The 12,441-nt window shown below is 38.8% G+C and overlaps 1 protein-coding gene across 5 annotated transcripts in view; it reads right to left on the reverse strand.

The window, feature by feature from the left end:
- The window catches only part of atp11a (ATPase phospholipid transporting 11A), a 98,936-nt gene that overhangs the window by 46,692 nt on the left and 39,803 nt on the right, over positions 1-12,441 (reverse strand). For all 5 annotated transcript variants that reach the window (XM_007891762.2, XM_042334390.1, XM_042334392.1 and 2 more), the window contains exons 2-4: positions 2,450-2,572; positions 1,148-1,237; positions 827-907 (exon numbers count right to left, since the gene is read on the reverse strand). In XM_007891762.2, coding sequence (XP_007889953.1) covers positions 827-907; positions 1,148-1,237; positions 2,450-2,572 — 294 coding nt within the window. The remainder of the gene's footprint in view (positions 1-826; positions 908-1,147; positions 1,238-2,449; positions 2,573-12,441) is intronic.

Consider the following 12,441-nt stretch of genomic DNA (forward strand, 5'->3'; position numbering starts at 1 on the left):
AAGATTACAAACTGTAAATGCAGACACACAAACCTGCTTCAAATTTATTATTTAAATATCCATAAACTATTTAAGCTTTGTTATTCTTAAAGATGTATGTCAAATACACAATTATATTTCACACAATGTACGACTGCAAATTCTAGCCTGTCAATAGATGATTGTTTTCTAAGCATTAATTAATACTGTTAAAATTAATCAATTGGAATGAATATTCAGAATATTAATTCAGCCCAAAGGAATTTACAAGCTAATTTAATGAGTTTTTAACAGTATCCTAACTATAATTGCAAAATCATAACTTTTTTTGTTTGATAATCAACATATATACTTACACAAACCAAATAAGTCATTGCAAAACTAGGTTCATATAGTTGTCCACTTAATAGTTATCATTTAAAAAAGATGCACGCACAGGAACTGATGTTAGAGGAGCTACCTGCTTATATATTGTGTGTGCAGTGCATAGGAAGCAACATCCTTGGTGACCCAACAACCTTCAAATCCCTCCAAACGTGGCTATTTTTGTAATAAAAATAATAATCCTTGCACTGGATATAGTGCCTAATCAAAGAACTTCACAGGATGTATCTTAAAGTGGTGTGACTGTGTATTTTGAATACTGTGTGTTACTATTTTGTGTTTTGGATTTCAAAAGATTAAACAAAAAATTAAAATCAATTGGAATTCACTTTCCTTAATTTGAAGAAATTTGAAAAAAAACACAACAGAAACAGATTTTATGAGAACATCCCATAAGACAATAACATTCCCTTCAGCTAAAAGAATTTATTTCCAAACGTAGACTAAATATCGGACTTCCCACCTGCTTGATTGCTGTTACGGTGATGACAAAGAAAAGAGGAAGCCCACTGGTTATTGGGCTGGTTGGAGTGTCAATGATCAACTGGAAAAAGAGGAAAAAAAGGTTTATCCATTTGTAAAGCAGCTTCATATTTGAAGTTACTTTTGATAAGAATATATAACCATATCTGAAAAATATCTGGCATATTTGAAGCATTTACTGAACAAACGTCAATGTAGAATTTGTTAAAAAAATCCTAGTTCTGAAATAATTTTTTATAAATTGTATCAAAGAACCATTGAATATTGCTAAGGCAGAATATAGCATATCATCACGTCATACCTGTACAAGGAATATGATAAGAAAATAGAAGTTAGCAATTCTTCTGAATTGTTCGAACAGGTTCTTGGGAATGAAGTTCCAGAAAGTATACTATAAAAAAGAAAAACAAGTAAATAGATGAAAAATCTAAAGCCCTGATTTTAAGAATCAAATAGTTAGATGTACAATGCATTATAAAACCATATTCTCCCAACAGGTAAATCAAAAATAAAGAGTGGGTTTCCTTTAAGAGGCTAAATTTGCAATCAATTATATTTTAACAACTTACTAACTAAACACTGAAATCTTCTTAGTGCAACCCTACAGATAGCTTCAGCATATATATTCAACACTAAGAATAATGCTATTCTTGGGTAGAAAACAAGTTATCATACATTACACTTGCACCACTTAATTACTGCAAATACTACAAATCTTTTTCATCTCCAAATAACAATCTGCTCCAAATCTTAGTAAAAGATAGTACACTCTCGATCTAGGATTGAGCCTAACCATGAATTTCAGAACCATTCAGTTAAATTCAATATTGATCCCGATTTGAGACCATATCTGCTGAAGTAATCAGAAGTCAAAAGCTCCATCAAGTGAGAATATAAAAGAAATTCAGATAAGGTAGCCCTTCAGCCCATAGATCCTTGTTCTCACTTTCAAATCCTTTCACTGTCTTGCCTACCCTACCTTTGTGGCATCCTTCAACCCTACCAACCCAACTGCTGCCTGCACTACGCAAGCATCAACCCGTTTCATGTCCCCCTCCTTGTCACCCCACCCTTGGTAGGCAAGCTTTAACCATTCTAACGCACTCTCTGGAACTCCATCCCAGAGTCCCTCTGACTCCCTCCCTCACCTCATTCCAACAACAACAAGAATACATTTGTATAGCGCCTTTCATGTCGGGAGGATGTCCCAAAACCCTGGACAGTGTACAGCATTTTAGACCCGAGCTGTGGTCGGGGGGGGGGAAGGGAGGGGAAGTGGGGTGACCAACGGCAAGTCAGTTTCAAGAGGTACCTCTCTGACTCCACTTTCGGTTGTCTTTCCCCCTTTCAACTTCCACCCCCAGCAGTATTAATATATCAACATATCCTCCTCCTGACCTTTATAAATATAAAAGGCACTATATAAATATAAATTGTGTTGTATTTAAGAACACACAACTAGCATTACTTCACATGATTTGAGTTAATGGGTGGTGGGGGGGGTGAATGGTACAATTAAGATTTATCGCATCAAATGTTTCTGCTTTGCATTTGTCAGGGATCCACATTAACATTCCTATATGGGTGAAAGTAAGATCTTTACCTTTGAAGACACAATTCTGTTGTCAGGATATCTTTGAGGTATGTAAGCATCAGTGCCTTGAGGGGGCTCACGATGTCCAATATAAACTGTGCGATTATCCACCCAGTTCTCTTCACCAGAACACTGAAAGCAAATGGAAAATAAATGTAGTCAGCAACATCAAATAAAACAACAACTTGCATTTATATAGCGGCATTCGCACAGGGCAGGGTCTTGGGGGTGCTTAAATACAAGATTGGTGAAGAGATTACTCAACACGTTATAACTTTTTAAATGTCAGAATTTAGAAGTTGCCCTACATCAAGACTTTAAACTCATATTGTCTTGGCTGACACTCCAGTGCAATGCTGGAAGTGTGCTACATTGCTATCGGTGCCCTCCTTCAGATGAGACTTTAAAACCATCTGCCCGTTCAAGTGGATGTTAAAAAAAATGCCAGACACAATTCAAAAAGAGAAAGGAATATCTTCCGGGATCCTGGCCAACAATATCCCAAATAAAATTGGTCATTTGCTTCATGGTCATTTGACGGATTTTACTGTGCACAAATTGGTTGCCCCGTTAGACTACAAATAAACGATCAGTATACTTTACAGTAAATCATGTGAAGTGCTTTCAGATGTCCTTCCAACATGAAAGGCACTATATCAAATGCAAGGTTCATTTTAAATTTTGTTACTATAGTATGAAACACTAATGATAATTAAACATCCTGACTTTTAGCAACCATTTGACACTCGTCTGACTGAATATCCTTAGCCGAATATGAGGAAGAGAAAATCAACCCGGATTTTTGGCCCTAAATGCTAACAATGACACCTGCTCAGAAAGTATTTTTAGGTCAGCCAGGTGTCTGACATGGACAAAAATACAAATGTGAATGCCAGACGGGGACAGGATTGGGCTCAGCTGCAAAATCCTCCATGTTCAAACAGCCTGCCTACACTCACCACTCTGGTTCACATATTAAGAAGCCTCACAAACCAGACTTTGAACTCATTCGGGGGTGGGAGGAAAAGAGAGGAAGAACAGAGAAACCCTACATTGTCAGAGGTGCCGTGTTTCGCATTTGAAGTTAAACCAACATCCCACCTACCAGTTTCAAGTGGACATTAAAGATCTCATGACAATATTCATAGACAGAAGGGAGATTCCCTTGGTATCGTGGCCAACAATTCATATTTAAAAATAAATCAAGTGAATGAGTTGAAAATAAACTACAAATGTTGATTCCCATTATTCAATGCAATTTCAGTGCTTGCCGGTACGTGTGCATGTGGCAATGGGTCAAGACGCATTGAACTGCGAGAAATGTAGTTTTGACCTATCATCGCATGCACATTTACGGGCTGCATTGAATTATGCATGCACAGTGTAGATTGTTGATTAACTCAGACTTTAAATGCCTTATATTGTTTATCTACAACTTGAATTTCATGCAAATCATATTAAATCCTATGGTCCCAACTGATATGACTTACATGAGTTTTACTGTATAAGACACTATACCAAATGCAAAGATTACTATGAAAATGGAGAAAGATCTTTGGAGCCGCATCTATGAATCTACGCCTCAGCAATTTGTAGGAGAAAAGGAGAGCAAATGAGCAAAGATAAGCTTATTTCCCATTCTCTTCACCCCTCCTACATCTTTTCACTCTATTTGATACATTTAGCAGCATTAAATACAGCCACAAAACAGGGTGTAATGGTATAGGGACTTGCGTCTTTTCATTGAATCCTTCCAAGATTATTTTGTGCTTAACTGAAGTGTTATTTCGATAGAATCCCTTCATCATCTTTGGAAGTTATGTTTACTGCTCAGTACAAAGGAAATAAGCTGCCAGTTTCTGGGAATAATAATTAGTTTAAATTACTGCATCTATTCACCTCAAATTTAATTTAGATAATTCACTGCTTCTGAAAGACCAGACAGAACCTACTCAAGTTCTCTCTCATTGCTATTACACAGCAAATAACATTCTCGTGATGATGGATCTGGAACTCAATTACAGTACCACAGCCATGACTTTGGGACTGCTCACAATGTCCTAAACCAAGACTTGCCTTCCCCTCTGCCACATTGTTCATCTCTGCCCCATCTCACACCAAATGCCACTGAAACACTTATTGATGCCCTTCTTAACAACCGGCTAAGCTTTTCACAACGCACTCCTCGTTGGTTTCCCTAGTTCTACCATTCATAAACTCAAACTTATCCAAAACTCCATAGCCAGCATCCTCACGAACACCAACTCAGTAAGCTCAATATCCCAGCCCTTGTCAAGCTTTATTGGTCCCCAGTTCCCTGTGGATAAGTTTCAAGGGCCTCACCTTCACCTATAAATCCCTTCAAACCCTAGATTCTCCCCATTTCTGATTTGTTCCTACCTCACTCCTCTGTTTAATCCTTGCATTTGATATAGCGCTTGCTCAGCAAGCTCGGGGTTGCTGCGCATCCTTCTGCTCTTCCCAACACCACCTTCAGTGACCAAGCATTCAGATTCTCTTCCTTCTCACCTCCTCTCTGACTTTGTCAAACCTCAATTACATGCCTCTTCAATCACTCTTGCGGTCATCACCCCTCCCCCCCACCAACTTGCTCAATATCTGACGCCTTCTTTGTAAATGTCTCTGAGATGTTGTCCTACGTGAAGGGTGCTGTATAAATTGAGGAAATTACTCAAAACATATGACAAACAGAGGAATCATCTTATCAGTGCTAGTACTTGGAAGAATTGGGAAAACTTTAAGGTTTGACTGTATTTGTAAGCATTCAAACATTATCACAGAAACATTTAGCCTGTATGTTGAAGCCTCACAATACACAGAACTCAGCAGATAGGATGGAGAGGCCGAGAAGTAAATTCATTTTCTCTCACCCAATGCTATTCAATATTCACACACTAAGGTAGGTTTCTGTGGCACTTAGTTTTCAAATGAAATTCCTGTTTAAATCAAGAAACAGCTGTTTATATTTTACTTAAGCTGGGTAACTTGTGATTAAGACATAAATCATGAAACATGTTCTACATTCTGTGTGAAGAACCGAACTGCTCCCAAGAAACAACTGTGTTTTAGTGTCTGCATCACCTTGACATGCCAAAAAAAAATCTCATTGACATTTAACCTCAGTCAAATGTGTTCATTTTACAGAGCAGGCCTAGTATGTTGTTTATGTTAAAATCTAATATAATAATCCAGGACTGGCATTTTGAATCTGCAGAGCCAAATTAAGGGCACTTACACTCCATTTAGCATAACAACTATTTGGTTTTCACGTGCTCACTACAGAGTTTACACAGTTAATTTGACATCAAATGCAAAAGACAACAAATTACATGCACCACACAGTCGAAGGAGGGAATTCAATTGTAGTTACTAATGGGGGCATGATAGTTTGCATCCATACAGAGGTAAACTGCTACAGACATAGAAATGTGGAACTAATCTGAAGGTTTATCTCATTTACAGCACCGCAATCTACTCTAAATACTATGCTTAAGAGTCCTGTAGCTCAGTGGTTAGGGCACTCGACTTGAAAGTGAGAGACCTGGTTTCAATTACTGGCAGGGTAAAATGTTGGGCAAGCTTCCTTACTCCACACGACTCTGTTTACCTAGCATTAAGTAGGAACCCTGTTGTTAGTCGATTGGCGGATCGCATTTCCAGAGTTATAATCCCTTCAAAAAAAATAATAAATTGGTCACTCAATCCATGACTGTTCATGGGACACTGCTGTGCACAATTGGCTGCTGATTTTCTCCCACAAAATATACAGTATATTCTGTGAAGTGCTTTGAGACGTCTTGAAGACATGATAATGCGCTCTATCAAATACAAGGATTTGAGGTGTGATTTTCAGCCGAATGTGATCTGTAAGGCACATTTTAACAATGACATACATCATATGTTGTACAAGACTATTTGTACTTTTTTTTAAATGGTACACCTACATTACTCTGAAAATCTGTGAGAAATACAAGATTGTGTGGTCGAGGATTAATGCTGGTTTTCGGGCGGTTTCAACTGCCCCCATTGAAGGAGATACACAATTAGAATCTTTGCTAGGCTGTTCTTGAGCAGCTTGATGGCACAGATATAGATGCAGTACTCTTGCCCATCTGCCTAATTGAAATAGGTTGTGCTACATGGCAGAAGTCACTAGACCATAGAGAAAATAGATTTCAAAAGGTAGACACCAACTGTCCAGTTCCACAGGAGGGAAACTTTGGAATCAAATTAATAATATTTATTTTCACAACTGAATCTGGTTCTGTAATTCCAAACTTTGTAATGGGGCGGAGGAGGAATGAAAATTAACATGACGTACAAAGTGTTTACAGCATTTCCAACAGTGGAATCATTCAATTACTGTTATTAAAAAATAAAATTCCATGTGGGAGGGGGGTGGAGAATCACACAAACTGGCTTTATTGTATGAGAAATTACTCCAATGGAGCACTGCGTCATTCACATGCTTACTGCTCCATTTCTCCAATACCGTCAGTGCTCAAGGCTGTTTCCAACACAGTCTGATGGTCCTGCACATGTCACAACTATACAAAATGTCCAGGGCACTTTCGTACAGTTTTAAAAGGGATAAAACAATCATAAAATGTCCTCAAGTCAAGAACAATGATGCACTGACACACTATCAAATTTTGGTATACTATTTTATTCCTAAATTAGAGCATTAATAACCCAGTTAAGAACAAACTCACACAAATCCTGAAGCTTTTTCAATTAATTTTTACTTCAGATGAAATTCCTCTATAAGGTATATCAAGTTATATACCGAATTTCACATAAATTATTAGCACCACTAAAAGCACTGATAGTAATTTCACCATTATAATAAAGCTTCTGTATATACAAACACATTTTGCAACAAATGCAGTCTCTGCTAACTAACTTAGCAATCTACTGTTACACTACTGCAATTTGTTTCTGTTTCTTACACAAATTATTCTCATTTGATCAAGAGGGTAACATTTCTCTTGCTGCTAATGAGTAGAGACCTTGACAATATGTCCTTATAATAGAAAGTTCTCCAATTAGGTGATTTAGGAATGGATCACACATGTGTGGAGACACAGCTTTACTTGAAAATCGGTAAATTTGGCATTCATCATACACCTCACCTCTTGAAAATAAGCACTTCAAAATAATAGTATGAAAGCGAAAAGGATGACTTTCTAAAACCAAAAGCCTGTGGGAGGTTTCCCCAATATGAACCTTTCCCTTTACAGTATATTCTGTGAAGCACTTTGTGATCTCTGGAAGATGTGATGAGGCACTATATCAAAGGCAAGGATTATTATTATTATTGTGCAGAATAAAGTGTTTAACAGATGGAGTACTTGCCTTATAAATCTCAATTCTCTATATAAAAAGGTACATCTAATTGCTGGCACCATTTGCAGATCTACATCTTTTGTTACAAATTGAGCACATAGTCTTAATTTAGCATCCTGAACTTCCTGTACAGAATAGAAATTCATTTCCAATTAGCAGTATTTGGATCTGATGAATTAAACACATGGAAACTTATGTTAGACTGACCCAAGACAAGATTACCAGGCTTGAAAATAATTCCACTCTCTTGTTAACACACTGACAGCATTGATGTTTTCATACTGGAAATACAATTCACAGCATCTAAACATCAATCATCAGCATCAAAGAGACTTAAGCTCTAACTAACAGGGGTATAACCAGTTTCCATAAGGCCTCAGAATCAGAAGGAAAAGGGAATATACAAAACACCTTTCACTCCCAGAAGAATAAGATCAGTCACTCACTAATGTAAAACAAAGTGCAAACCCACCGATGAAAATGTCCCCAAGAATAAAGAAAACTTTCTGATACTCAATGATGAAAATAAACCAGTTTTAAGCTTTGTATTAGTGCTGGTTGTTACCGGTAGCAGACCAAAGCTTAACACAACATGCAGATTAGTTTTTGTGAGCAGTTTTATAACATGATGTAATAGAAAGATCAATATTAGTGAGGTCAGTTTATTTTAAGAGTTGTTAGTAACATCAGGTGTAGCCTCAATGAAGTGGTTGTGAGTGCCAAATCCTTGCCTTTTAGGAATAAGCAGCTTTGCGGCACCAAGTGTTGACTATTCTATAAGCTGAATTGAACATTAGAACAAAGTGGTACAGAAAGTCAATTGGTAGAGCAATGTCCTCTCATTCTAAACCATTCGTTCTGGTCACATAATCAAGAATTATTCCAAGTCAATGCCACTCGTTAGAAAGAGTTTTGATGACTCTGATCCAGGCCACAAGATGGAGCATTCTACATAGCAGATTGGCATTGTGCCATTGCTGTTTCCAATAGGTGTCTGTGGGTATAGGTCAGAGCTATTTATGCACAATCCTAGGGAGAGTTAAGAATGCTACTCCCTCATACACAGAAATACAATAGAAGTCAATTTGACTTTAAACTGTTGGGTGCCTTGTCTTTGGAAACTTTTAATCTAAAACTACAGGTTCCTCAATTACATGAAATTAATAAAAACTTAATGAATCCAGGTCATGATCTGAACTACTTGTACAAACCCATACTTCAGTCATATTCAGACACTTTTTTGTTTTTTTATTATTCCCATATAGCTACATGATCATTTTGGAACAAATTGAATTAGACACAAACCATGCACCAATAATCAGTTAACTAAATGTCCAGAAAAAAAATTGCACAATGTCCATGAAGGAGAGGTACTGGAAAGCTGTAAGCTGCTCAGCAGAAGAGGGATCAAATACCTTCAGAAAACATTTTTACATTTACATTTTTAAAGGTTCTGCTGTGAGTGCAATGCAATTAAATATTCAGGTGCATGATCATGGATTGAAGTACACAGGTTGAGCTGAGCTGGAATGCATGGCACAACCTGGCTATCTCTCGAAAGTGAAGGAACACAATATCAGGTAGGTCACCTCTACCACTTCTCTTGGCAATTAGCCAAGAGCTACATTTTTAGCACTTGGGAAGCAAGCAAGAGGTATGTGACTGCAGAAGTTGGAGGTGGGAGGGGGAGGAGAAAGAGATAGATTACCTCATTATAGGCACTTTTAAAAAATATTTGCCCACAAAATACACAGTAACACCACTTTGCAATATAACCTGTGAAGTGCTTTGAGACATCTCAACATAGTGATAAGGTGCTATATCAAATGCAAGGATTATTTTGTTTTATAATATCAATTACTGTTGACAAACTAACCCTCAGGTCAAAAATAACACCATAGAGGGTTATGAAGAGAAATAGGACCATTCAGACCCTGGAATTCTGTTGACAAGAGTATGGAGAGATACAAATGGTGCAATGGAATGGTGGTCTGAGTTTACACAAGTGGTATGCTATTCTGAGTTGAAGATTTCAACTGCTACTGTGAGCAAAGACTCAGTATTTTGTCAACCTATTCTTTGTCAGGATGTATCATAAAGCAATTGGCTGCAACCAACTTTTCATGCAAAAATATAGATTTAATAAAAATGTACTGTGAAAAATCACACTGCAACAGATGGGGGGTGGGGTGGGGGGGGGGCTAGTGGGCAAGTCAGAAAGTGGAATACAAAAGGGGAGTTTTTTTTAAATAGTTAGGAGTGGTACAGTCACAATGGCTTGGCAAGTACTGGTGTGATGGAGGTACGAAGTTTAGCACAGACTCTTAAGAGAAAAGATTAAAAAGCTTATACCAACCAAAAGGGACAAAAGATAATAGCACCTGCAACACTGAGCTAAGAAAATGCTGCAGTCCCATTGTGTCTCAGAAATCACTAATCTCAATTGACTACTTTGAGACTACACGGTTCAAAGTGGTCTGAATTTTGTAATCCCTTCTGTGCAGAACATTTCTATGCATCATGTCCTGCAGAACTTCCTTTGCCAACTGACTTGGTGGTGAATCAGAGGTTTTCAAACTACTCTAGAAATTGAACCAACCTAGCAAATCCCAGAAGATAATAATGCCCTTTCAAATACAAGTAGTTTGAAACCTGCAGTTTCTGTGGGAGATCTTAACATACCAAAGACCAGAGTTAACTCATAAGATGTAGCAATCTATACTGGAGAAATACAATATTACACTTCAGTAAATTTTGAAATTCGATTCACCAAATGCTCAAAGCAAGGAACAGTTAACAGTTTGCATTTATTTTTCACTGCTGAAAGCCAGAACAGCTTTAAAATACTCTACCAAGCAGCTGGGATTTAGTCATATGTCATCAGTGAATCTCACAGAATCTGTCGTAATCTCATCCGCTTAGACAGACAAACGCAGGCATGAAACATAACATCTCTGGACAAAGTCCATCCACTGTAGATTTAACAACAACAAGAAATTACATTTGTAAAGTGCCTTTCAAGTCGGGAGGATGTCCCAAGGCGCTAGACAGTCAGGGATTTGGACCCGAGCAGGGGGTTAGGATCAGGGAGGGTGGAGGGCAGGGAGGGGAGGGGAGAGATAGGAGGGTGACAGAATGTATGGTCGAAGAGAGTCTCAAGACTGGTCTTGAAGAAGTCAAGGGAGGGAGCAAGATGAAGGAACTGGGGGATGGAGGGTAGGGGCAGAGAGGCTGAAAGATCCGACCGCTGATGTTGGGGTGGTGTGGGCAGGAGACATGGCGCAAGCCAGAGCATGCTGAGCGGAGGGAACAGCCATGTTAATATGGGGTTAGCAGGTCACAGAGGTAAGAAGGAGCAAGGCCTTGGAGGGCTTTGAAGGCGAGGACAAGGATTTTGAACTCTATCCTCTGGGGGGATGGGGAGCCATTGGAGCCAGGCGAGGGTGGGAGTGATAGAGTCTGCAGCTTGTGGAGGGAAAAGTTCGGAAGGCCAATAAGCAGAGCGTTGGTTTAGTCGAGCCTAGATGCAATAAATGCATGGATGAGGGTTTCGGAGGCCTGAGGGGAGAGGCAGTAGCAGAGCTGGGCAATGTTGCAGAGGTGGGGGAAGGCAGAGCGGATCATGGCACGGATGTGGGGTAGAAAGGACAGTTGAGGATTAAACAAGATGCCAAGATGCCAAGGCATTTATATAACAGCTTTCAAGTGGGGTTGCATCTCGGAGCACTTAACAGTGGCGGAGCCTGACGCCGAGCATGGGGAGGGATAAGGTGACCATAAGCACAGTCAAAGAGGAAGGTCTTCAGTTGTGATCTGAAAAAAGGGAAAAAGGGGGCATGGCAGAGGGAGAGAGTTCCAAAGCCCGATGGTGGATCGGAGAGGATGAGGGACAAGCAGGTGGCTGCAGCCAGCCGAGCAGAGGCAGCAGATGGTGGAGTGAGGAGTAAACAGTTTGGAGAGGTAGGGAGGGACCACGGCCTGAAGGAATTTGTAGACAAGTAGGAGGATCTTGAAGTCAATCTGTTCTGTGATAGGGAGCCAGGCGAAGACTGGTGGTGATGGATGCAGGAGTTTAGCAGACTCTAAAAGGACTAAAGATCTAGGCATAAAGGATTAAAGATTTTCCTTCTCACACATTCAGCTAAGAAAATGCTGCAATCCCATTGTGTCTTTAAAGGCACTAATCTCAATTGACTACTTTTTGATACTGCATGGTCCAAAGAGTTTTGAATTTTGTAACAATGTAAACATCATACGCAAGTGTTAATTGAAGATATTTCTGTTTATATTTTGGTGCACAAGTTGGTCCACCAAAAAACGGTCACTGTACTGTACAGTATATCCTGTGAAGTGCTTTGGGACTTTCTCCCAAGTGAAGGGCGTTAAAGCAAAATTTAAGGATTATTATTATATAAGGCTAGAAAATCTACCACCAAAGACTACACAGGGATGGTCAAGTAGTTGTGTGATCTACACGTGATTACATAAAATCATCAAGCACAAGTTCAGACAATTTTATTGAAACAGCAAAATCAGTCTTACATTATTGAAAAAATACATTAATTGTTGTGATATACAGATTATTGGATTCTGATCAGTACAATTTATATTGGGGACACAAATGCAGTATTTGT

The sequence above is a fragment of the Callorhinchus milii genome, unplaced genomic scaffold (genome assembly GCF_018977255.1).
Source record: "Callorhinchus milii isolate IMCB2004 unplaced genomic scaffold, IMCB_Cmil_1.0 Scaffold4, whole genome shotgun sequence".
In the NCBI taxonomy this organism is placed as follows: domain Eukaryota; kingdom Metazoa; phylum Chordata; class Chondrichthyes; order Chimaeriformes; family Callorhinchidae; genus Callorhinchus; species Callorhinchus milii.